The sequence below is a fragment of the Neopelma chrysocephalum genome, unplaced genomic scaffold (genome assembly GCF_003984885.1).
Source record: "Neopelma chrysocephalum unplaced genomic scaffold, ASM398488v2 Primary Assembly neopelma1_43, whole genome shotgun sequence".
Lineage (NCBI taxonomy): Eukaryota > Metazoa > Chordata > Aves > Passeriformes > Pipridae > Neopelma > Neopelma chrysocephalum.
This window is the reverse complement of record NW_020897702.1, coordinates 5,008,544-5,036,256: the sequence shown is the minus strand read 5'-3', so window position 1 is coordinate 5,036,256 and position 27,713 is coordinate 5,008,544. Positions and strand designations below refer to the sequence as shown.

The 27,713-nt window shown below is 39.6% G+C and overlaps 1 protein-coding gene across 5 annotated transcripts in view; it reads right to left on the bottom strand.

Annotated features, from left to right (window-relative positions):
• Nucleotides 1-508: 508 nt before the first annotated feature.
• LNX2 (ligand of numb-protein X 2) overlaps nt 509-27,713 on the bottom strand; it is a 57,790-nt gene continuing 30,585 nt past the window's right edge. For all 5 annotated transcript variants that reach the window (XM_027677818.1, XM_027677821.1, XM_027677820.1 and 2 more), the window contains exons 2-10: nt 25,151-25,678; nt 17,833-18,071; nt 16,585-16,784; nt 12,648-13,019; nt 10,993-11,139; nt 9,593-9,770; nt 7,624-7,855; nt 5,699-5,857; nt 509-2,867 (exon numbers count right to left, since the gene is read on the bottom strand). In XM_027677818.1, coding sequence (XP_027533619.1) covers nt 2,732-2,867; nt 5,699-5,857; nt 7,624-7,855; nt 9,593-9,770; nt 10,993-11,139; nt 12,648-13,019; nt 16,585-16,784; nt 17,833-18,071; nt 25,151-25,551 — 2,064 coding nt within the window. In that variant the 5' untranslated portion in view covers nt 25,552-25,678 and the 3' untranslated portion in view covers nt 509-2,731. The remainder of the gene's footprint in view (nt 2,868-5,698; nt 5,858-7,623; nt 7,856-9,592; nt 9,771-10,992; nt 11,140-12,647; nt 13,020-16,584; nt 16,785-17,832; nt 18,072-25,150; nt 25,679-27,713) is intronic.

Genomic DNA, 27,713 nt, shown 5'->3' with positions numbered 1-27,713 from the left:
AGGAGTAAGAATACAGACTCCAGGCAACTTTACTGTAATTCATTAAGAAACTGCTTTTAGACTTGTTCTAGCATTGCAGACATCTAAAGACAGAGCATACTTGCCTGCAGGAGATGGAAATGGGAACTGATAACCAGGAGGCTCAAGTTTTTGCTGTAAAACCGATGTTTCCAGCAGGACTGTCTCCTTGCATCAAATCTCTGCTGTGAAAACATCCTCCAGCTGATCAGTACCAGCTGGCACTGAGGGGGAAAGAGGAAACGCTACTTGTGGCAAAGTACCATAAGGCACAGATCTTACCTCCACTTTAGAAACACTTCTCAGCACTGAGTACTAGTTAAACAGCTGCTATATTGCCCTGGCAGGATGAGCATGCCCTCAGACCCTTTTGGTACATTCACTAACTGTAGTTTATGATAAATCATGGCAGAAAAAAAATTACCTTCAAACTGAGTCTGCATTGAGCTACCAGTATCTTTTGGAAAGAGTGAGACAATACTTTGAGTTATTACAATGTGTAGAATGAACTTTTATTTTCATTCATCCTTCATTAATACCATACAATTAGATAGCAGTATGTGGAAAAAAAATAAACTTGAAATAATTTAAAACAGAAGGCACAGAAAACCAAACCCAACTATCAGCTACAAGAGAAAGGGGAAAAATGTTTCAGGAAGCGAATTTATTCTGAAAATATTCTGATCAAAAGCTACAGCACACAGAAACAAAACTGCAAAGTATAAGCTAACCCATGCTTTTGTTACATATAACATATAAAAGGAAAAAAAATCTAAAAATATTTTTTCAGAATTTCGAATGAAAAGTGTAATTTTTAAAATAAAAAATATTAAATCTAATACATATGTCAAAAACTTCCCTAAAGTCTACACTAAGATGTACTTTACAAAAAAGTCTGCATTAAGGGCAAAGCATACAGTTAAACATCATCTGAGGACAGGAGAAAACTTGTTCTCAAATTAGAGTATCAAATAAATTTGGTGTTTGTTTCAGAAACAAGGATTCTCACTACAGTAATATACTGGAGAGGACATTCTTTTGTATTTTAGTATTATGAAATGAAACCGATAGTATACATTACAGAGAGGAATAAACCCACTTCACTTATATGAGATTTTAACTTTTTTTTTCTTTTTTTGCAAAATAGTAACTTCATTTCTTTTGAAAATAAAGCTACTGGGATTAATGACATGCGATAATATGCCCCAATATTATACCAGCTAAGTCTGAAAATAAAGTTCATGCTTCACAATTGAAATATGCTGTGACTCTCAAATACATTCTCTGGTAATTAATAATACAATACAGAGGTCATTCAGAAAATCAGTTCCGGCTGGGAACCTGGTTTATAAATGAAGCTCTTTTGCAAATACTGAGAACACTGACAACACACAGGGTTAGCTCCAGGTCAGCACACTTTTCTGTGCTCCACCCGTCTTTTCTTACACAAATGTGTGCTTAGCCTGCAAATATCATGGAAAGGCAAAGTCTAGAAGTTACAGGTTTGTTTGTAAAAATATTAAATACAATCCAAGACAAATAGTGTTACTGACAACTTAATAGCAGGTGCTCTCTAAAGGGAAAAAAAAATATCCTGAAATGCAAAAAAGATCGTTTCAGCATTTGATATCAAGGCATTTGCACATTTGTCAGGAGATGACAGAGTAAGAGTGAACTTTGCAGTTGGACTTGAAATCAAAGAGCCTTCCTTCTAGCCTGCCCACCTGTAAACCATAACATATGGTTTCTTAATAGCTTGCTTTTTTCCCCGGAAATAATTCTCTCATTTAGAAAGTACAAGTCAAAGTATTGTTTCCACACTTGAATAAAGACAGCTGACAACTACAATAGAAATGGTAAAAATGATCTTCATAAAAATGTTCATCAAAATTCTCTGACATAGCAAAACATTCATTTGTAAAGTAAAGTCTAATACTGCAAGCCATTTACTCAAAGGCGACCTTGGGTACGTGTATTCTTGCCAGCATTGCAATGGTAATTACTTCCATATTTCTTGTCATTAGAGGGTACAAACTCTGTAATATATTAAAGTTTCCTAACAAAGAGTCCAATTATTGCACTTTATAAAAATTCCAGTAATATCAGGCTTTTGTCCTACTTTTCTATGAACACTGATGCCCTGCAAGAAAAATCTGGGGGACCAAGTAATTTCTGATGAGTAAGATGGAATACTTCAATCAGTCTGAAATATGGAATCAAAATTGGAAAGGCTTAGAAAATGAAGAGATGTACCTTTGGAAACAGGTTTTGATTCATAGCAGCAGATAAACGTGTCATTCTGGAACTGACACATGTTCTCTTTGTAGGGAAGAGCGGGCACATGAATATTACATTTATATATCATATATAACTCGAGGACTGTGCAGAGAAACCCGAAGAACTGCTAAGTTCTTCTGCTGACTCTACAAGCCTGATGAGAAAAACTCAATGACAACCATACTGGAGTGGGAGTTCCTCTGTGAGCTTGTGTACATTTGCATTTGTGTCAGCAACAGACACAGCAAACAGAAATAGCCATCTAAGGCTGGAAAAATATATAGAGTAAGTCTGAGAGGCCCGTAAAAAAGGAAAATACAGCAGTTTTGGCCCTGCTTATAACCAGCTGTACTAATAGGGAAAAAAAAGATAGAGGAAATTTTTGTGCCAGCTATCTAGAAGAAGACGTTGCTTTGAACAGAAGTGATTCACACATCTATATGAGGCTTCCAGGCCAGCAAATCACAGTTAAAGTCACTTTGTTCCTCTGCTCTTTCAGCATGGGAACGAGTGCAGAATGGCTCATTCCAACCGTGGACAGTCCATTTACAGCAACAATCATATCACCACACCTAAAAAAAACACAAGAAGAAAAAGAAAAAACCATGTTATAAGTCCTGCTCTGCTGTAATTAGCACATACCAACAAACAACACTTCACTGCTGGGGTTTGCATCAGGTAGCTAAAAAAACCCAAAAGGGTTCAATTTTAAGTCTGTCCTGAAAGATATATCTGCTTATTGCAGGAGTGTTGAAGTAAATGACCTTTAAAAGGTCCCTTCCAACTTTGAAAATATTCTAGGATTCTATGAAACTCATCTGGGAAGTTCCCAAATCACTAAAATTCAATTCTAATACAAAGATAGTTCTGCATTAAGAACAGACGTAGAGGGAAACGTGAAAAGAGCGAGTTGGAAAGACCTAATGGAGTCAGGAGAAGATAATGAAGTAGCACGTGCATGACAGAAGCATTTCTGTTTGTGTGGATTATAACACATTTACACCAAACATGCCTTTGCTGTAGGAGGTGTAAGTAAAGATACTTATGGTTACCAACCAACCACATTCCAACCGAGAACCTTGTTTTCAGTGGCTTATGATTTTGTCAAATATAACTGTTTGGCTTGAAATCTCCCTCAGCAGATGGTTCAACTGAGAAGTTGGAGCATCTCTGTGTTTTGAAGCAGGGAAGAGACATTTTGGAGGGTGTTGCTTGCTGGCCCTGAGAAAATTGACCTCAAAGGGTTAAGTTTTGGTTTTTAAAGACACTCAAGAGAAATTTCAAAAAGGCAGGTAAGTCCTTCCAATGTTGAGCTTGTTCCATCTCCAGACATCTCTTCTTTGCGACTTGAGTGTGTGTTTGGCATTCCCCAGAGCAGTTGAACATGACTTAGGAGATTAAACGGGACTTTTCCTGAAACTGATCTGCCCAAGTATTGGAGGCACCAAAATGGGTGGCAAAAAGATGCTTTCCTGAACTCTCCCGGTGCCCTCCACCTGGCTAGAGCAGAGGAAGAGGATGCAGTGTGACCAGTCAAATGTGCGTTCTCTGTCAGAACCAAGGAACCACATTACCCAAACCACAATGCTACAGTTCACTGAGTGGCATCTCACTCACCCAGCCTTTCTGCTGAAGTCATTTCACCTTCTATAAAATCACACTAGACAGATCATGTAAGCAGAAAACTATCTAAAGTATTCAGCTGTAAAGTTATTTACTACCTTCTCTTCTAGCCTAACAAAACATTTAGATAACTTAAACAAAACAGAACAGCTTCAAAGAGACCTGCCCCACAATAGCTCAAAATGCAGATTCTAAGGAGCTCTCCCTTATTAATGGACCATTTTTAAGTTCGTATTCTCAGTGAGACAGTACATTCGAACCAAGGGTACTATATCACAGTATCACATGAGCATCTTTTCCATTCTTTACAAGGGGCTAAATGTGACCATGACGACTCTTCCCCCCTTCTTAGGAATGATGCTTGAATTTCCATTTGTGTGAAGACTTCTAGTTATTAAGTCCCCAACCTGAAATTATTTGAGTTGAACTGAGATCTTTACTTTAATCCAAACTGTTCCACAGTTGGAAAAAAAAACAAGTAATTTTGTGTTCAGCCAAGTTATTTTTTCATTTATTTATTTAGTCATTGAACTGAAAAATCAATTACTGTCAACGCTCTAAGCGTAAGCACATTTTTTCCTAAGTTACTTTGTAAGCAAATCTACATGTAAAAATCATGCCATGAAACTTCAAGTTGCATATTCTTGACTGCCACCTTCACAAAATCAAGTTTATGAACAAGAGAAACTTAAATAGGAATTTTAAGTCCTAGTTCTGAACTAATCCTACACGAGGCTAAGATCTGTATCTGGATACTAGACCTGGGGGCTGCATCCAAACATAATGTGTAAGTAAAAATCATATAATCTTTAAGGTTAGAAGGGACCTCAGGAGGTCTGCAGTCCACCTTCTGCTGCAAGCAAGGTCACCTGTAAGATCTCACCAGGACTCTCAGAGCTTTACCCAGGTAAGTCTCAGAAACCTCTAAGGGCAGAGACCACACAACTTATGCCACTACCTGACTATCCCCAGGGGAAATAGTTTCTCCTTACAGTCTCAACTTTGTTTGTTCAGTTTGTGCCTGCTGTCTCTCATCCTCTTGCCTTGTATCACTGAAAAGCCTGGCCTCTGTCTCCTTGATAATCTCCTTCTATGTACTGGAAGAGGCTGCTGGCTGCCGCTGAAGCCCTCTCCTTGTGGGGCAAGTGCACGAGCTCCTACCACCTCAGGGGCCTCTGCTGAACTTGCTTCATTTATCAGTGACTTTTCTGCCAACTAATGACTCTCAGGGCACTGCCATGGGGACTTGATTCCTTAACAATCTTCTCAGAGATATTTTTCATCTACTTTCTTGCCCTTCCATTGAAGCAGCAGCACCCATCTTCAGTACCAGGGTTTCCAGCAGCGACTTCAGAAAGTTATATGAAAGGACAAAAGATTTTTCCCTACTTTACAGAGATAAGTTCTCATTTCTAGCTGCTCTCTAGGAAGACAAAAGCTAGCTAGTTCTGCACATATACATTGCATTTCTCTTGGCCTAAAGAAGAAATCTACAGGGAGATGGAGACAGCAGGTGACATCAGCACCACAGCTGGGGAGAAGCACAGGAGATGGCAGAGATGTCAGCACAACCATCCCCTCTGACAGATATCCCTTTCCAGTTAATTCCCTGCATCACACTCGTCAGGGAGGCAAAGCACTACAGGGCTGCATGATCCCCCAGCACAAGATCCCATAGTGTATTTCCTTAAACAATTAGTCGCACCAGCACGAAACTATTTAAAAGTGGTTTGTTGCTGTTATTACTATTAGTATTTCTACCACTATTATATTAGCTTACTTTAATCTTCCATCAAAGTACGCAGGAGTCCCAAGAACAATCGTTTTAATGAAGAAAGGCTGGTTTGTGTGGTTCTCCTCATAGCCACCGACGATGCTGAAGCCCCAGCTCCCTAAATTGCTCCGCCGCAGTACTACATCATGGCAGCTATGTAGGCAGCTGTAGAATGGAAGCACAGGATAGCAAGAGAAAAAGCTGTGTACAATTTTACAGTAGGCACAACGTCTGCTGTCTCACCATTACCACTGTGCTAAGTGTGCAAGAGAAGGGGAGGGATGGTGATTAGAGTTCTGTTCCCAGAGTAATTTTGCAATATTCAAACCAATTACCAAAAAACCCCACAATCTTGAGACAGGAAAGTGTTTTAAAAGAAATAATGCAGTGCTAGAACAATTACTTAAACACAGTTAACTCTGTAAACTGACAGTAATAGAACAGCATTTTAGAGCTTTCGCAGGTGGCAACAATGTGGGTGGAAAATTGATACCTGATGTGTTTAGTTCAAGAGTCAAAAATGCAGAGTGTTTTTCTTCCACTCCCAGTCAGTTAGGTTTCTTCTACTTTAAGTAAAAATTAAAATTCCATACACAATCTTTTTTACCTCTGAACTGATGCATCACCAGTAATGAAAATATAAATGACTAACCATTTTATTACACAGAACGTAAATAATTCAGATCACGCCTTACTAACTGTCCTGCTATATGGTATCTTCTCTAGTGAAAATTAATTCTTGCCAATGAGGTTGACAATGACCGTAATTAAAAAAAGAACCAAAAAACCCCTCAAACACAGACATTAACTTTTGAGTAAAAAGAGGCCAAGTTCTTTACTCTTTTTAAGAACAGCAGCACAACACATAGCATAACTTTAGGAGCCGTACATGGGCATCTGTGGTATAGAAGAAATAACCCACTGCTGAAGCAAAGAAAGGAGTACTTTTACCAGAACTGAGAGCCATTTATTGAGATTAGGTAACTTATTTATACTTGAATAAAAGAGAAATTAATTGACAGTTAAACTAAGAAAAAGTGAAATCTCTGGAGGACCAATGCATAGTTAGTGCTGTTATCTTTGGCTGCATTCTGCTACCAATCTGTCTGGTTGTTGTTTTGGTTTTATGCTTAAATTACAGACCTGGTAACTCTATCAGAGAGAAAGGAATTAACCTGCATGCCCTGACTGAAGTTAATAACACTGTTTGCTGTAGCAGAAGCTCTTCTTGATAGCAAGCAATGCCAGAATGAGCTTATAGCTGCAGCCACATGAGAGTGAAAAACAAAGAGTACAAATGAAACATGATGATGTCCATCAGATTACAGATTACTCAAGAGGAGGGAGCTCATTGCAAACCTTGAAGAGTTTTTGTGTTTGGAAGAGATGGTAGTGGATTCTTGAAAAAAAAAAAAATGGGGATTTATAACTACAGGTTCATCTGTGTGCCTATAGTTACATGGCTACAGTCTTGACAAGGGATGTCTCAAGAGCGTCAGAATGGCCAAAGCCTAATCCAATATTCTGAAGTTAAATATTTGGCCTCATAAATTCAGGTAGCAGATTAGCAAAGAGGCACATGGGTATATACTTCGTATTTTTATTAATGATTATTCTGGTTTTAGGTATTTTACAGAAAGTTATTATATGATTAAACAATATAAATGATGAATTGTGTTCAATGAGAAGATTCCACATGGGTAGTCACTATGATTTGTGAAGGGACGAACCCAGTGTATTCACCTTTGAGTTTCCCAAGGAAACATCGCTCCTGCTCACAGTCTGCTTCGTAAGCACATAGCCAACGAAATATAGTGAGACAGGCAGAAATAATGGCAGATGTCTTGCAACTAATAAGGTCTCTGCTTCTTTATCTCTCTTGGACATAGCTTAAAACAGCTAACTGATTACTCTACTGATTCATTCCATACCTTGGAAGTCCCAGCCACATGACCCACGATGGTGACCAGCTAGCATCATATTCATTTTCACTGATGGTACTCAGTTGTTCTTCATTAGCCTGGGGCTGTTCTTCTACAATCTGGACTTCCAGGGCTTTCAGGGCAACTACAGAAGAGGCAGCACTAGCTTTCAGCATGGCCACGGCCTCGCTGTGACTCAGGTTAGTCAGATCAATGCCGTTGATGTTCAGCAGTACATCACCTGTTCAAAGGCACAAGTGAGACCACATCAGTCTGACAGTCCTTCCTACTGACAGCACCTCCCATGCCACAGTTTCATTTCATACTGTATTTTTTGGATCTGAGACAGTCTGAACTAACAGAGTGGGAACGTGAACAGCTCTGAAGCCTTACATTGTCAGTTTGAAACATTAATGTATTGAACTATTAAGCTGGATCAGTATAATTTATTTCAACATAACACATCAAATACTGTGGCTTTCATTGTATATTGCTCTGAAAATTTGAAACAGAAATTCCCTACGCATTTCACCAGCTCGGCTGCAACTGCTACTGCAGATGCCATGACAACTGTCTCCAGTGGTGGATCTTAGGTTCACTCTAACCTTAAAAGTGAAGGAAGAATGCTGGAAGGAACAATACAGACACCTCAAAGTAACCTATTTTTGTAGATAAGCAGGGTTCCACAGAGTGTTTTAAGTCATCTGTTTTTTCTTACTTGTTACTTGGGAGAAGAAAATGGAATTCAAAATCTACTGGAAAGTTTGGTACAAACCCCAGTTAACTCAAAGAAAGAAACTGAGCATCTCTACAAAGATAATATGGAAAGAGTCAAACCCACTAAAAAACCTGCCAAAATTAAAATTTAACTTCATAATACTTTTTAAAAGCCTAAGGATGAAAACAAGAATGTTACTAACTATTGAAGCAGCAACAGTCTCCTTTTTTTACACAATGTCTCACCAATGAAAGCCAGAAAAAACAAAGCAAAAGTGTGAACACCTGGATCACATTTGGAATGAGACTCAGTTTTTAAAAGGTTTTTCCTCCCAGTAGCTGCTGTGGCTACTTTAATGTTACACAATGAAAGAACAATAGTAGTTCTTCTATCAAGTGTGTTTTTCATCATAGTACAGAAAAAGAAAGCATACCTGCTGGTGTGTGGGTGTAAATCTCCCTCTCTTGGAAGCATATAAGGATGCTCCCACACTGTTCTTTTTAAATGTACAACCTGTGAAATTTTTTTCCTAAATTTCTTTCCTAAAACATTCTGTAATTCTGTGGACTGTGAATCGCAGATATATTATAGGCAGTCTTTGTTTCACATGTAATACGTTTTAATCATCAAATGCTTTGCTATCAGTCACGCAGGACTGCCTTCACCTATGCTGAGTCTAACCACCTCCTTGTTCCCTTCTGCAAAGCCAAGGAATAAGGGCAGGTGCTGCAACACGCCCGAAGACCAGCAAACCCAAGCTGTCTCAGAGAATAAGAAAGCATTTGGGAACCAGGATCAACACTGATGTGGCTTCTGAAGTAAACTTAGCATGGGTAAGCTGTGGCCTGTCATCAGAGCATTTCTGCTGTTCAGATATTATACTGGGGAGCAGAGATTTCTTGGACAGAGATGTGGTCCTGCCCACTATATTAAACACAAAACCAGGATGTGTGTGCTACAGAGCAAAGCATCCCACCAGACCAGTAATCAAGGAATTACTGTCAGCTTTAAAGAATTTAACCAGACATTTCCTGGTCTTATCTGCTTCCCCTGCTACTGTGCTCTAAACATCCCCTTCCTAGAAAAGGTGGAAGCGCGATACTAAATACTGTATTTCTATTACTGAATCATGAAGAAAAGCATCCATAAGCATTTCCCTACATCTGTGGAAAGACTTTTTGACACCACCTTACTCCACAGAATGTAGTCATCAGAAAGCAATGAGAGGTCAGCCATGGCACCAGGGAAGTCAAACCCCACCTCGTTTAATCCTGCCGTCTCTTGCCAAACATCCGTGAGGCTGCACACTTGTCACAAAGATGGGCAGTTCACCACTTTTGCTGCCTCTGCCTCCTGCCACTGTCATTCCCAGAGATTCATGTGGCTCTTTTTTCACAGTAATGTGCTTTTCTTGGCATGTAACACACTGGGAGAGATCCTGTTTGACAAGGATAAGTAACATTGTTAAAACTAAGGAAAAAACCAAACAAACAAAACCCAAACTCCAGAACAAAACACAACTAAATACACCCCAGAACTACATTTAGCACTTTAACAGAACAGTTTAGAAGGACTAAATAGTGGAAATCAGCTTTGGCTGAATTTCTTCCAGATCAGACTACCTCTCCCTAAAAAAAACCCAAACTAAAATAAAACCCAACAAAACCCCCACGCATGTAGATACTTAAATATAGATGGAAAGTTTATAAAGGCCTATCTTGAAAATCTCAGTCTAGTTTTAATTAACATCCTACACAGAAACATGCTCAATTTTAGGACGACACTATACATTCGTATGGTCAAAAGACAGCAGACAAACCAGAAACAAATCTTTTCATGTCATGGTGAACATCAGCATTACTTAATTTGTCAGCAGAATATGTCCCAGAACTACAAAGAAGCTCCTAAGAAATGAACACACACGTGTTTTCATGATGACAATAAGAGACCCTTTAAAGCCCTTATACATCATGTTTTCTTTTGCAGCTGGTATGTAGACTCTCCAGAGCACAAACTAAGGCCAATTGATGCTAATCAACTTCTTAACAGTGAGAAGTTGTATTTTTCTAACTACAAGAACATCTCAAGCAGAGGCTTTATTCCTGCAGGTCTTCCAGATAATTTGACATTAGCTTCATGACAGTCTCCTCATTTCGCCTTTCTCTCCCTGCTTGAGACAATGCAGAACTCGGCGTCTTGCAGCCAGGACTGTTGACTCATGGAGGAGAGGACACATTCCTCCAACATGCTCTTTTATAAGCTGGATTGTGGACACCACACCTCCTATCCTTCCTGGCTGAAGCTAGCACAGTGGCAACAAAAACATAACATCCTTGAATGACAGTTCTTCCACACAGGAATAACACATGAACCACTGTCTTAGACAAGGAAGGTCTAACAACTACAGCTGTATGAGCTCATAGAACTTGCTTCTTTCACTGCAGTCCGCAAATCCAAAAACACACTGAAAAGCTGTTGTGTGTCTTTTTGTTCCCAATCCAGACACGATGCAGGACCTGAATACTTGGAAGTCATCACAATTTTTTTTCATTAGGTAAAAAAGAAGATATAATGTTTTCTTCTAGTTTTGCCTTGCTACACACTTGGACCATCACATGAGTAAAACAGTATTTATACCTGCCAGAAGGAGAAACACCAACCTTATGTGAGTTAGGTCTGCTGTGAAACAGCTGCTGGGACTGGTGTTGGTGTGAGTTGCTGTTGTGAGTCCCGGTGTCTCGGATAATACTGACCGTCTGTGACTTCAGGGGTCTAGAGATGATCAAATTCACTCTCTCCCCACTAGCCTGTTGAACACATAAGACAAAGTCATCAAGTTTGACAGGATATTGATTATTAGAGAGGGAGGAAAACATTAAAAAATGTGAAACGAGACAACAGCAGAACTTATTTTCCAGTTCCTGATTAGACTGCACAGTTCCTTACTTGCTTCTTTTTGCAATTCTCCCCAAAATGGAGGGGATGTTAACACTCCTCCTTCACCTCTGATGTTACATTTACATCAAGTGGAAATCCTTTGTCAAAAGGACCATTTCTCAGTTTGTGTTACAAAGCTTCAAAACTTAAAATTCACTCCATTCCATTTGCATTCTTCATGAACTTCAGCAACACACAGCAATAAATGGAAGAAATGCCTGTGTGATGGCTCCAAGATCTGCAGATTTTGGTCAAAAGCTCTGAACACCTCTGGTACTTCCCAAAGACACGTCCAAGAAAGACATTATACATGAGCAGACCATCAAATTCTGGAGTTTGGGGAATATCAGGAGACTCAGTTACGAGATGTTAAATAAAACATCAACTCTTTCTATTGCTGCAAAACCACACCTTAATAGATAAAAGTTACCCAATGTTAAATTTCAATCACTCTATATAAAAATTGGGAAATTGAAATTACAATTCCCAATATCATTATTTTCCTTTCACTGCAAGGAAAGTTCTTAAAATTATTCCTGAAACAAATATTTACTACTCATTTGTATCAGAGTTCTCTATGTGGTGCTGGGTTAGGCAAAGATGACTGCACTACACTGCAAGAACCTACTACTGGTATATTCCAACTTTCCTAAAAACAGAGCAATTTTCACCAACATCCTATCAGCAGGAAGTAGCAAAGTGCTGCAGCTGTTTCCTTACAGACTGGGAGAAAGGCATGGAGTAAAGGTTTTCCTGTGGGAACAGGGAAGGGTCATATGTCACACTGCATCAAGCTTTGGATAACAGTCGTGTCCAGAGCAGAGCCAGACATGGGGAATAAACCCTTTTGAACACTCAAAAAATGAGTTTTACCATGCAGAACTCACGGAAGACCTATATTAGACTTCCCAGCTGCTACCTGTTAACAGCAAGAAGTCTGACAAATTACTTTCCTGTTTCAACTCAATTCCATGCACAGGCAAATCAATACAAAATAAAGCCCACTTTGTTACAGAGCTTACTGGTAGATTAAAATACAATACATACATAAATAGAATAAAAATAATCCTCTTTTTTTTTTTTCTGCTAAGCAATAGGCTACAATAAGCTACTCTGCTTGCTCACATGAGCCATCTTCTAACCTTCAGGTTGCATGCCAGGGAAGACTAACACACTTTTCACTTCTGAGGAGGTGATGTTCATCTGTTAGTTGCGAAAGCAGACCCTGTTCTGCACTATTATTTCCAGAACATAGATCACTGCAATTTGTACTGCCACAGGCTTTTAGGCATTACATGACTGATTCTGTCTGGGACAGACTCTACCCCAGGCTTTGCCCAAGAAATAAAGCTGAGCTCAGGCAGGGAATGCAAATTACCTGTATAACCTGAGCAGCAAGCTCTGGTGTCCCATGCTTCAAGTCATGTCCATTAATTGCAAGTACGCGGTCGTTGCTGCAGAGCCTGCCATCCTGAGCAGCCAACCCCCCTTCCAAAAGGTCAAGAATAAAAACTCCTGGCTCATCTGTTCTGCGCACGAGCTTAATGCCGAGCTGCTCGCTGGAGTCACGCTTGTGCAGCGTAACTTGGAAGCTGTCCTCCCGCAGGGAGCTGGGGGTGTCCCCGTGGTTGTGTGTGCGGCTGCCGAAGCGCCTCTCCCTCAGCACTGTGAGGTGCAGCACTGAGCAAGGCTGGGAAAGCACAGCTCGAGCATGGTTGTGAGACACGTTGCTGATGTCAAAGCTGTTGACCTGCAAAACAACAACAAAAATATATCAGAATGATATTGTTCCTCGTTACGGAAATAAAGTCCTTTCCTTTCCGAAGTAAATTCACTCACTGCAAAACCAGCCTTAGAGCAACCTACATATCTGACCCTACTAGACTTCCTCTCTTGTCCTTCCATCATCTCCTGCAACCTCATATTGGCTGCTCAATTAAAAAATTTATTTTTAGGTTGGAAAAGACCCTTAACATCATGAAGTCCAACCATTAACCCAGCACTGCCAAGTCCACCACTAAACCATGTTCCCAAGTGCCACATCTACAAGGTCTTTTAAACACCTCCGGGGATGGTGACTCCACCACCTCACTGGGCAGCCTGTTCCAGTGCTTAACAACCCCTTTGTGAAGAAATTTTTCCTGTCTAATCTGAACTTGGTACACCTTTAGGCTTTTTCCCACAAAAGTGACAACATCTTTCTTACAGTGAACACTATCTGCCATCACAGGTCAAGGGTTTTGTTCTCCTTGTTTCCTATACTTGTCTTCCTTAGATCTTTAAACTGTTTGTTCTCCAGGCCAAGAACTTTGGCTTTCAGTGTCAAGCCCAGCATCACTTAAAACTGTAAAATAATAGCTATAAAAAGAATACATAAAAATCTCTGAAGCAAGTTTGTGTCTTACAATAAGCAGTACTTCCACGTCATGAAAAAAAACCAAACAAACCTCAGAATCCAGAATAATGAAATTTGTTTATTAGGACTGTGGAAAAAGGTGGCTGTCCTAATTCTCAAGTCTTAGCGCAAACTTTGGTGATTTTCCACAGACTTTAACTACGTCAGAGTTTAAGACTTCTAACCTGTATCCCTCAAAATTCAGTTGTAAATGAAAAATGAATTAAATTTTCCTGCCTTACAACTAAGAATTGTGTTTGTTATATGGCCCACTGATACAAAGATCAGTAATCTTCAGTCATTTCTTGCAGTATAAGGTAAGAACTGACAGTGCAATGAGATTTGGCAGAAAACAGAAGCATCACAAAAAATCAGCACAAGAGTTGTGTTTGCTTGTTCTGTAAAAAGGGATTCAAAGTCAACACTAAAGCTTCACCCTTAGAACATACCTTAGAACATGGAGGAACCCCTGCCCCGCAATTTCAGCAGACAGAAACTAACATCAAATGATCTATACTGATCTGCCTTACCTACGCCTTCTAATGCTCCTAAGTAAAATATAAACCTGCAGCTTCTCACCATCTAATAGCAATATCAAAGCTTAAAACGTCTGAAGAGAAAGGATCTAGAAATCTATGTACAACAGCTGCCACATTTACATCACACATCTGAGCCGAGGGGCTCTGAGAGGTCTGTGCCAAACCATTTGGTCGTGGTGGTTTCAGAATGGTGTACCCTCACTGAGCCACCCCCAGCCCAAAGCCCAGCACAAAGCCACTGCTGCCAGCGGCACCATGAGCTCAGACACCAAACCATGGTCACGTCCTGCTCTGCTACTGCCCTGAGACAGGCTGTAACCCTGGGCAAACGGAAGAGGGGCATAGCTAGGAGAAATAACATTTAGAGCTGCCCCCCACAAAAACCACTATGGCTCATCCATCAGAGCCCTTAAATTAAGTCCAGTTTTACTTTTATCTGTCTTTAGCTAAAGTAAATACATAAAATACGGAAGCATTCAAAGGGCACAAAGAATATATGCAATAAAATGTAATTCTTCTTTCTACAAGGCAGTTCACAATTTCAGAATAGAACAGCCTTAGCATTTCTTGGGGAAAGAGATTCTCATTAGGACATGCTTTACGTGAATTACAGTCACAGTCCAGCATAAAAAAAGAGACAATTTGCAAAGCACTTTGAAAATGTTAGGCACCTATCTGTACCTTGCAGACAACATAAGCTTTCATGTAGCTGTTACAAAATGCTGTTCCCACAGATCTTAAAACGGTAATACTTCTCATTTGACTGGGTAAGAAAATGCTGAGTTTCACCTCATAGTCCTTTCCGGCTTTCTTTTAGACCTTTACTGATCATAAAAGTCCCTAAAGACATTTTCAGAAATATCAAACCAAAGTACGCACGGTGGGCTGCATGTAACTGCACCCAACTAGAGATGCCAGAGAATGAGTCTGGTCATTGTAATATAACAGCTCAGCACATGCACAGGTAAATTCAGAGAAATAAAGGTATTGTAACTTCCAAAAAGTTTGGCTTTTAACCTCTGTATCTCTCCCTTGGCGTGACAGGAAGACTCTCATGGACACCACCCTAGCATCTGACAGCCCCAGTGCCAGCATGTTGATAGGGAAGACTCGCTGCAGTTTGTAAATTCCTGTTTACAGTCAATGTATTGCCATTTATGGCCTTGGAAACTGTAATTGACACCTACCCAAATAGCAAGAATTTCCAAAGCTTCACTGGAGCTCAAATTCTCTATTCTGTCAACCAAGTGGAGCCCTTAGTATCAAAATAAATGAGGCAGCATTCAATCAGTGTCTGCAATTACTTGTTGAAAAGACAACATTTTAGAAACCTCTTGGGTTGTTTTCTTGGCCAGACACTATGCTAACACTCCATGAGAGGAAAAAGGCATATTTCTCAAAAGGGACTTTATTTTCTGAAGTGCAAACTGATTTCATTCCAAGCATAACTACTGTATTTAAGCTACTTCTACCGGTTTGATTTCAAAACAGAGAAATAAAGAAGGTTGATACTACTTTTGTACTGATCTTAGGCTGCCAGATCAAAAGCAATCATTTTTGCTGAAGTACTTTTGAATTGACAGTAATATATTTGTTCCAGGTGGAATGATTAAAAATACAAAAAAGCTGGAGGACTGTCCTGTTTATGCAGCACTCAGTTACTGCCATTCTTAAGTGCCCTATAAACAACCCCTTCCCCTAACATAAAAATTAAAACGTCAAAATTAACAGAATTTGATCTTTTTATACTGTCTGTGGTAATTACTTAAACCCATAACAAAAATACACAAGCAAAACCAACTTATATTTTAATTTTACTTTTTTTCTGAAAATACTTAGTGCACCTTGCTTCAAATCATGCCATTGAAGACTATCACTGACTCTTTTATACATACTGAAAGATGCAGATCAACTGCCTAGGCTTTTGGAAGATAACAGTGAAGCTAGATTAAAATAGCAGTTTAGATGAAGCCAGCCTTACAATCCACAAATTGCTTTTTATATACAACAAGTTACGCCAACTTGTTAGCCAGAAATAACTCTGGGTTCCTTCAAAATGCATGCATAAAGTTGAGATAAGGACCAAGTCCCACATCATTTAAAGACAGAAAAATAAACTTGTATTTTAAGCATTGATAAGAGATGCTAAGGAGGAAAAAATTCCAGGGACTGGTCCGAGAAACAACATAAAGCATGACAGCCAAAACTACTAAAACAACAGGCTTTGCTCTGAATATTAATTTGCCTTCCAACTGATAATTGCAATGCTAACACTGACACAACATAGTCTGACAAGGAAAATCTCCCATCTCATTTTAACAGCAGTTCTGCAAGGAGTGAATGGAAAGCAAGCAGACAGAATACACAATTAGGTTCCATACTTGAAGTATTTGGTCTCCAGCAAGAAGTCTTCCATCTCTGGCAATGATCCCATCTCGATAAACCTCTTGAATGACAATGTTGATCAAAGGTGTTTCATTGCCACCCACTATGCTAATTCCTAATTCGATGTAAGGATTGGACCGATGAATTTCAATAGTAGTGATCTCTCCTTCAGGCAAGGCAGGTGGCTGTTGATTTGCTGCCAATTATTTTAAAAAAGAAAGATGATAAATATCCTTTCTACTTATTCATTTTCAATAAAACAAATCACCAAAGGATAATGTAAGAGAGGCCACAAAGCAGTGGTTAACCAACAAACTAAAGCGTATATAGATTAGTTCCACTACTTGATGAAACTCCTAGCTTGTTAGAAACAACTCTCTAATGACAGTAGCATCCATGCTTCCTGAAATGGGGTCATTTGGATTGTAAAAGGATACCTGAATCCTTTGGATCCTGTCCTTTATAATAAATTTTATACAGTGGGTTGCTTGAGGATTTGCATTTGGTAACGATGACAAAAATGTATTTTAGGGGTTACCTCACGGTAACCTCTTTGTCAGCTGGTTTCACAACTGCACTAGGAGCTGCTATTGAGTTACCAGGTCAAGGGAAGAAGCCCATTTCTGAAGTAAACATGGAGACAACTAGAGGAGGAAAAGTGGAATGCCAAAGAATGGCAAATACAGAGGAGAAGGACGGGGACAGGACCACCTTCCTCTGTGGTAAGGCTCAGCACTTCCTCTCTAAAATCCCACATGCTAGAGGCATTACTGCTCATTCAGTACAGATGGATGCAGGAGTAACTCAGCTGCCTTTTTGCTCGAGCAGGACAGCACTCCATGTGCAGGAAGGTTGCTGATCCAATTGGGGGCAAGGAGGAAGAGGGAAACACAAACCTCATCTTAGAAAACAACTTCTGTAATTTTACAGAAATTACACTCCTTCCATCTCACTGTGAGGCCAGTCCTACTAGCAGATTAACATGAACTAGTGCACCATGACCATGACATGATACATATCACCACGGTATCTGACACACACCGAGACATTTCTTTCCTTCCTGTGACTTTATCCCAGTTGTAAACTTACACTTAAACAAAACCCAGTAACATTTCTCCAAAAATTGCAAAAGAAAAGAGTCGAAGATGAAGATGCACATTCACAGTTGGTAAGTGACAAGCTCTGACACCACAAATGTTTCCACATCTGATAAAAGAGACTTGAGAAGATAAGTGATGACATACTGTCTGCTACTGTGTTCTCCTCAAAAGGCGGATTGTCGATGCCGGACTCGTCTGTCCATGTGGGAAGGGCGGGCGAGGTAAAGCTCTGCTCAGCTGGCACTATTCCCTGATCTGCATCTGGAGATAAACTGCTGGGCTGCTCCATCCCACCGAGACCACTCTCGCCCTCCACTTCTGCTTGCAGCTTGCTCGTTTTCCTTCTCTCCAGAGCAACCCTTCGATGAGAAGCCCCAGGACACCTGTGAAGACAAGGTTTATACCACACTTCAAGCCTGCAGCCATGTTTGTAGCACAAAATGCCTGAGTACTCCATTGAACGGAATTAGCCTTCTTCAAAGCCACAGCTTTAAACTCATCATAAAAATAAATATTAAACACATTGAATTTTAAGGCCAAAATATGTTTTAGTGGACAAAACCCCAAAATAATGCCTTTTCCCCCAAATGTCTACTACGTAGTTTTTTTGGCCATGAACTAAATGTGCTGTAACACCTTTTGAATGTGGACTTCATCTGCTCTCACTGAATGGTTTGGGTTGGAAAGGGCCTTAAAGATCATATAGTTCCACCCCTCTGTCATGGGCAGGGATACCTTGCACTTGAAGGTGGATTCTGTACATTTCAGTTTCTGGAAGATAACCTTGCTGAAAAGACTAAACAAGACTGGCAAAAAAAGCCACATAAGAGAAGCCCCTTTCAAGGACAGGTTTGGAGACCCACTGAAGCAATCTTTTTTCACCTTAGTAAGCATCATATTTTCCTGGGGTTGAGGGAGGAAAGAGATGAAAATTTTACCCATATTGCACTAATTGTTAAAATACTAAAAAAAAAATTATGCTTGTCTAGGAGTTTGTATGAGAAGTTCAACAAAAGTAACAGCTCTGCTCATCGTCTCTTGGACAAGTAGAAGGTGTTTTATTCCCCTTCTATCTCCTGTTTTCTCTGACTTCACACAGGAGGCACAATTTTTTGCTTTTCCTTATGTAACAATCCTCTCTCAGCAATTGATACTTTTCACTATAAACTCATTTTTGTGAATTTCCATTCTTCTTAATGCAATATTTATTTTTGCTCATGTTTAAAAGCCTACAATAGTCTATTGCAAAGAAGGGCTACAATGTTGCAAATTCATGGAAAGCCTTCATTTATGGAATAGTCTTGCGTTTATGTGTAGATAATTAGATGGGGACACCAATCTTACATCTGCCTCTGTGACAGTTTTGCCAGTGTCTGATATATTGCTTCTTACAGTATTTGATGTCCTTAAAGCTCCTGCTTCTGAAGCTGCTGACCACCTAAAAACACTCACATTGTAGCAGTGTCAGAAAAAAAGGAATCTTGAAAAAGGAGTCTTGAAAGGACTCACCGTTTGGGAACTTGACAGATTGTTATAACAAAAGAAGCAATTATTTATTTTTGCAATGGGAGAAGAAATGAGTTAACAGAGTTAAAGGTAGCAGAAGTCTAACCACATCCTAACTTGTTAAACCAGAATATTTTGAGAATCACAATTCTCTTCTGACATTCTGTGAAGAGGATTTGATAATTATATGGTTAGAATGTTTCAACATAAGGGATTTTGAAGATAACCTAATAACAAAGTTTTCAGGTCCAAATAATGTTGATAGACACCTTAGCTTTTGTGACCCCCAGCCATGTTATACATACATAAAGTGATATATATAGAGAGATATATAAAAATCATTAAATCATTTATATATATATATATATATATATATATATAGTCATGATATGCACAGAATGATAGAATGGTATGGTTTGGAAGGGACCTCAAAGATCACCTAGTTCAAAACCCCCTGCCATGGGCAGGGACACCGACACCTTCCACTAGACCAGGTTGCTCAAGGTCCCATCCAGCCTGGCCTTGAACACTTCCAGGGATGGGGAATCCGCAGTTTTTCTTGGTAGCCTGTTCCAGTGTCTCACCACCCTCACAGTAAAGATTTTTTTCCTATTATCTAACCTAAATCTTTCAGTTTAAAGTTATTCCTCCTTGACCTATCACTACGTGCCATTGCAAAAAACCCCTCTCCAGCTTTCTTGTAGCCCTTGTAGGTATTGGAAGGTGCTATAAAGTTTTCCTGGAGCTTTCTCTTCCCCATGTTTAGAAGAATAGCATAAGGTAACCCAAATATGCTCTGAAATATGCATAAAAACATACATTAGAGACAGTTCACATAATAACATGATGCATTTCAGAAAAAATTTCTTAGGGCTTTCCCCAGAGCAACTGCTGGTCATCTTGTTCTTCAAAGTGAAGAAAAGTGCAAGCATAAAAGATGAAAATTATTTGAAAGGTTATGCTTTGTGAAAAATTTTCTCTGATTTTAATGATTAAACACAACTCTACTTCTTGATTTCGCCCAAGCAATATTTACTACATAAAACCATTGATATAGTGGTGATAAGCTAAGAAATCTGTCCCGTGGCCAGAGCCATGTAAAACTCAGCAGGAAATTTCTCACACTGACCATTTCACAACGCAAACCTCAAAACCAGAATCCCCAAAAAACAAGAAAAGGAGAGATGTAAACGCTTCCCTCAAAATTTCTAAAATACTTCAACTTGATGGCTTAGCCTCAAATGATGCTCCTTCAAATCTTAACTCTGACAATAGGAAAAAAAAAAAAAAAAGAACAATCTCCACCATCACTCACTTCTGCAGCAACACAGCAAAAGGTAAATGCTCTTGCAGAGGAAATCTCTTCTCTACTGGGAGCTCTGACAGACATGCTCCTCCCACACTGCTCCATAAGAATTTGGCACAAAGGCACCCCAAGCTGCACATCCTTGCTGTCCCTAAACTGCTCTGCTGTAGGAGTGGGGATTTTTCAGGAAAGAGGGGAATGAACTATTCAAAAGTGACGCTGCCAGAGGACCACACTTCAACCCGCTGAGCCTAGACAGCAGCGTCCAGTGCTACAGACTGCTTCAGCAAACTACATCCTCCTTTAGGTATCTTCTACCAAACCACTGTGCTGTAGGCTCTGATTGAGCCAGCTCACAAGGCCTGAGGAACCCAAAGGGCCTGGAGGAGATGGCGAAGCACACCTTAAAATTTTATTTTTTTTAAACTGTATCAAACCAGGACAGCACAAAACTCAGCCCTGGAAGTGTCCTATTTCTGTCAAAGCCTTCTAAACCACAGCCAGGTCCTCCTCCACCCTCCTTCACAGAACACATTCTCCCATCTTTACCTGGCAGATGATGAAAGTCATCGCGCAAAATATAAATAGATTTGAGGTTTATTTTTGCCAATGTTTCAAAGGCTAATATCAAGAAATGTAAAGAGCCTTCTGAGCACACCTACTCAGTTCAGTGGAATCCCTTTTGTTCCGTATTGTATGGGGAAAAAAGGGGAAACCCCCCCAGATTCTTCCCCAAATTAACCACTAATTGTAACAAACTATGACTTTCAACCTGGTATAGTGCAACTGCATTGCCAGGAAAGTAGTTGTCCAGTGGAGACATTAATTCACAGGATGCCAGTTCTTAGGTCTTTAAACACCATACACCTCCTACTAAGCAGCAAAGCCCAGTATTGGTATTCAATCACATCTATAAGGAGATTTTTTACCTCCACTTGCAACTTAAAAGATTTTTATTAGCAGTAGGAATGTATTATTCACAAACAGCAAAACCATACAGCAGTTGTAACAGTTAACAAGTGCCAATATATCTCTAAAGGTGCACACCATTAACAATACTGCTATTGTCAAATATCTGGGATAAAGAACATTTTGGACTAAATCTTGTAACAAGTTATGTACACAGATGGGCATCTTGTGATCAAAACAAGCTTTGAAGATTGTATGGGTACAGGAATCCATTCTCATAAAACAAATTGCATAAGTAAGGGTTGAACTGAGATTGAAACATGTCTTACAGGAACTGCATTTCATATCTACCTACAACGCCAGAATATCTTAGCTAGAAGCAAGAAAGGCAGGAATGTTTTCTAAAACTTGTAAAAATTATTTCTTTCATGAATCAAGATGTTCAAGAGTAAGATTTCAACTCAAACTATTCTATGATACTAAAACAACCAGCTAAAGCTGGTTATTTAACAGGAAACCTGAAGGGCAGTTCTCAGTATGTAAAACAAGCTTCTGCTTATATTCATCGACTTCTTCTTCTCCCCCCTTCAACATCAGTCCTGGATGGTGACAAAGCATAGCTTTTACCTTCAATTTCTCTTAATTCATATCAGGCAGAGAAGAAAAATGGTCTTTTTTGGTTTGTTTGTTTCTTTGCGGTTTTTGCTTGTTTTTTTGTTTGTTTGGGGATTTTGTTGTTTTGGTTTTTTGTTTGGTTTTGTTCGGGTGGGGGTTTTTTTGGAAGCCAAATCTGCTGTATTTCTCATTTAAAAGCTGACTTCTTGGAACACTAGCAGCAATCCCTCTTTGCTGATAAAAAGAGCTTTCATACAAAACGGAGATGTAGTTTACAGGGTATTTCTGTGAAATAACAGTAGGAGCTTGAAAAACATATTTGCTCGCTGACTACTTACTATAAAGAAAGAATTCATTGTAACTTACGCCATCACCTTCTGCCCAGTCTAGAGGTTTGATAAAAGCAAACACACTAAATAACCTCAAACCAGTTGCACTAAATCATTTTCCAAGCAGGACGTGTATTTAAGCAACGACTGCAGAGAAGCAACACAAATACTTTTGCTATTGCTCATAAAACTTTGCTAGCAAAGTGACCTTAAGCAGTAATTCTGGCGGCAAGATTTACAACTGCAATTCAAAGTAAAACCTGGTGCTGCTCTGGAAAGTTAAGTGTCTGGGTCTTGGTTTGTCTTTTGCCAGAGGGAAAACAACAACAAAAAAATAAAGGGGAAAAAAAAGAAGAAAACAAGGCACTTGGAGTTAACTAGGTTTGTGAATCAGAGAAGACTCAGGAAAATCAAAAAAGACTGGTTTTGTTGCATACTTTTCTCTCCCACCCAAGGACGTGAGAAGCTTACATGCAGTTAAGTGGCTTCAGAGCAGACAATAACCATAACTTACCTTTGATATTTAGGAAATGAAATTGGCACCTACTTTACTAAACCTTAACAAATTTTCTGTACCAAGTGACTGTGAAAAACCGTACAATATTACTTTTGGGTTTTTTCTTTAAAATCAGATTATGTGTATTGTGTTTAACTTTGAAAACCACAGTTTGCAAGTGAATGTAATGAAACTCAGAGTTTGAGAAATCAAGAATATTTTCTTTATGCAATGAGGTATCACGGAGTGCAATTAGTGACCATGAAGTTTGTGTCTCATGCCTCTCATCTCCTTGTTGGAGCATCTTGCACTAACCTTACGCTCCAAGGGATCTGGTGGATATGATGACATTTTCTTCCAGCTTTTATGCTCAAATGGAGCCGATTAAAACAACACTGGAAAACCTGACTGTGAAGGTTTTTAGATAGTGAAAACTAACAAACCGTACTACATTTTTTAGAAAAACAAACCAGCTCATGAAAAGGCTTGTTCAGACTGGTTTATATTAATCTATGCTGACAATTACAATAATACTGAATTTTATATTTCTTTCCTAAATGTAATGATCAGTAGTAGAACTTTACTGGATTCACTAATCCATACAGAATCAAATTCAAACTATGCAATTGCTGGCATCATTTATGGCAGCAATGACAGTTTACAGGTGTTCAGATGTTTGCAAATAAACTTAATTGAAAACTGTAAATCACCATATACTCAAAATGCGTATCGGCATCCCAAGATAACAGAAGGAATTGAAAATGAGCAGCCTCCTGCAACTGAAAGCTTTTTTCCAGCTGACAAACAGAAAAAGCTAGTGATTCAGCTCACTCAGGTTTCATAATAACCTTTTGCATTAAGTAAATGAATATTTCATGTATACCTAAAGATGGCACACACACTGTTCCATGTACACAAAAATTACACGACCCTATTGTAAACAACCCTAATATCATTCGAAGAGATGTCAACCAAGGAAAAAGGACTGGAGAGGTGAGGGATATCAGACTGGGAAAGCAGAAGATGAATCAAATATTTAGCAGTAGTCTTGCTAGCATTTTGCCTTTTATTAAAATCAAATCAGTTTAATATTAGGGTTATAAATGAAACAAACAATTAGGCCTTCTCACCACCCCCAAGTAATCATATGGATCAGAAATTACTCGCCAGAAGGAAACAAGCAGGAGCCTAAGCTGACATGGAAACTTCAGGGAGAGATAAAAAAAGAAAAAAACCCAGAGGGAAAGGCTCCTCATTAGCCCCCATACCTCCCTGACATGGACACTGCACTACCACAACCAACAAAACCCAGGCAGCTCCAAGGCTCATCACAGTTTAGAGTTGCTCTGTGTTCTGCATGCCCAGGGTCCTCCCAGGCTCTGAATCCCCAGAAGCCTTCAGGATGTGGGGAAGCAGGAAGACAGCATGCTGGAAATACCAATGTGAACAAACTGTTTCCAAGGCAGGTGGTGGCTGTCCTCTTCCCCTTCTCTGTGGAGCACTTGCCTGCACACACACTCACACCGCACCTGGCTCTTGATCTCCCTCTGTAACGTCACCCTTCACCTAAAGATGGTCTCCCAATGGACAAAGACCAAGACTTGGAAAAAAGTTCATGGGGTAGGCCCATGCACCTCCCAGATGAACCCTTCTGTCTGGCTCGTCACCAGTGTTGCTGGACCAGACTGAGGGCAAGCAGAGGAGGCCCACCAGTCATGAGAGGTACCCTGTCCACCTGCCTATCTCAAAGCAGAATCAATTCTGACATAACAATTCCTGACAAAGGTTAGTTTGACATGTTCATAAATGTTCTGAAAGTGGGAAACGCACAATCACCACATAAACAATCTGTGCCAGTGCTGTACCATTATAAAGCTTTTCTCCCTAAAACCTGAACTAAATCTTCTTTGTTCCTATTGCATTATTTCTGTCCTCTTTGCAGACAGACTTTGCACATCTCTAATTTTTCCCCTCCCTCAGCCTTTTTCCCCTACCATAATCAACCCTCATTTATTATTTTTTTTGACAAATAATTTTTTTCAGACTTCTAATGAATCATGTCATTCCCCCTATGGCTGTATCCAAGCAGTCTTCACTATTTTCTGGTGTGATATACTAAACAGGATAACCCAGTGCTCTAGCTGTACATAGTCAGAGACTGACCATTTCCTAGGGTCTTCTACAGTGAATTTAAAAGCCATAACTAACTCTCTCGCCCCTCCTGCCACCAATTTCTACTGCTATACAAACTGGCATAGTAGGGTGTAAGAAACATGCAACGCAAGCACTGGCACCGCTCACCTGTTTTTAAGATGTGCCGCCAGGTCACATCGCTGCATGACTTCCTGACACACAGAAGAGAAGGGGCACAAAACAAATAGCTTGTCTAACAGTTTATGAACAAGGATGCTGGATTTTTTGCAGAGTTTAAAATGCAGTCTTTTTCGATCCAGCGGGCAGAAATCCTTCTCCTGCAGAAAGTTCCTTAGGCACTTGTAGCAGAAAGTGTGTCCACAGGGAGTGTCCAACGGCTGCAACAAGGGCTGAAGGCAAATGTGACAGACCAAGTCATCATCCACTTCGTTTTGGTAGTTGTAGAGATGGTTCTCCCTTGTCCAGTGTTGCTGGCCACACTCAAAGCACAGAGGGTTCAAGGAGGCATTCTGCTCCACTGCTGCCATGTCGTCACCTGTAGTCCCCATTTTACAGCTAAGAAGGCTGACGGATCCTCCTCCTCTTCCTCCTCATAGGAGAGGGTTGCTCATGTAAAGCTCATAGGGAAGCAACTTCTTCCAGGGTGACTTATGCTCTTCAATCAAATGTCATTTTCTGCAACAAATAAAAAAATAAATTATTCATTTTGCATGAAATATGAAAATTCTTTTCAAAACATTTGACTCTGGGTTTATTATAACACAACAGCTAGATAGATTAAGGGAATATTCCTGTTTTCTCTAAGTTTATCATAGAAGAGAGCAACCAAAAAATCTACAAGTATGATTCCTTTTACAACACAAACATTTAATGTCTCTGTAACAGCTGCTGCACTGCACAGTTTTCACCTGCAAGATGACCAGTTTGTGACAGCAAGGACACCGCATTATGCAATGTCACACTAGCAGCGTACAATTAGCATCTGGCACAAAAATACCCTATTGTGGAATAATAGTTATATGACCAAGTAATTAAATGTGTTCTTTAATATGAGATTATTATTTTAATCTGGTTCTACTCTCTTTTTAGGATTTTGACTATACAGAATATTACATTATTAGTAAAGTTCTAAGTAAGAGTGCATTAAAAATAACAGCAAATGGCTTACCCTGTTCCTTCCATTAGTAATATTGCATATATGTCACCACTTATTTTCAGGTTCTCTCTGTGAGTTGCTACGCAGTAAGGACAGATTCTATCCAATATGCCCAACCTGATTTAGTAGAGAGGTCAGTAATAAAAATATGGAATAAACTAATCATATGAAGCTATTGGTTTCAAACAACTTAATCCTGTTTTTCTTTTTATCTAACAAAGTTACAGCAGACTCAATGTGACAATAAAGGACTGTAAGCCTGTCACTGTGGGACTTATTTTCTAAACTTTTTATGTTATTAAACTTCACCCCTCTTAAAATAGCTGCCTGGTCGGGAAATTGTGCAGCCATCAGTTTGCAATTTCCAACACTAAATCCTTATCCCTCCCAACCTTATTTACCTTTCTCTCCTTTATGGAATCACAGTGCTTGACACTCAAAACAGGATGATTTAGAACATAAAACAAATTTTCTCACAGTCTTAAGAGACCTCTATATTTGTTAGTTTTGGTAAATGTTCGCAGTGGTGGTGGGGGAATCAAATTTGAGCAATGCTTACTTTGTGACTAAATTCTTAATTGCAATTCAGCAGGCAACACTCATGACAGACACTTACTGTATTCTAGCAGAGTAGCAGCAAGCATACGGAGAAATAAAAACTAGTAGTCTAGGTACCAGCCCATCACCTTTATTTTTAGCTGCTGAAATGTAGTACTAAATATATATTCTGAAATTCATGTGCAACACATGCGTTTCACTGTGTCTTACTGTTTAAGAGATTCCCTGTTTTGGTTTTTGCCCCTTAACCTCACACAGCCAAGCACAAGACTTAGAGCACATTTTACAAGGATTATTATATCCTTTGACGCAAAAAGGATTAAATAGTAATTTGTAATCCAGGCTTCTATTCTGCCATGGAAATTGATGCTCATCGTTGCCCTGTCTCGTAGTAGATAATGTGCACCTTCTGGAAAGGATTTCACGAGAGAAGAGCACAGCAGTTCTTTCTTGCTGGAGATCAAGAATGCAAAATGAGACCCCAAAAGAGATTAGTCAAAAACCAGTCTTAAACGTATTATGTAAGAGCTCAAAGATTGGAGAGCAGATAAGGAGAGCAGCGCACAGGGTCCACGTGCTCAAACCGCAGCTCTGCATTTGTGCTGCTGGATTAATGCAAAAGGGATGAGAACCATCTAATGGCTGTTCTTTATGTAATGCAAAATAAACCAGATAAATGCTCTAGAAAAACACTGCATTGATTTGCAACTTTACCAAATTATTTTGCTACTCAGGGCACCAGGAAAGGAACACGTGGCACGTGCCGTATTGTACTTGGGGTTACCTGCAACACCAACAGGCAGGGCAGGGAAAAGGGACATGAAGACAGGCAGCAAAAGCCATTTTACGAGTGCATTGTCCAAATGGTAGACTCACTTCTACCACTGACTATGACCAGGACTCTTCCTCCTTCTCCAAGTAACCCAGGTCCCAAGAGAGGACCAAGTCTGACACCAGCAAGCCTACAGAAAAACCCAAGGACCATTCTGTGTACTG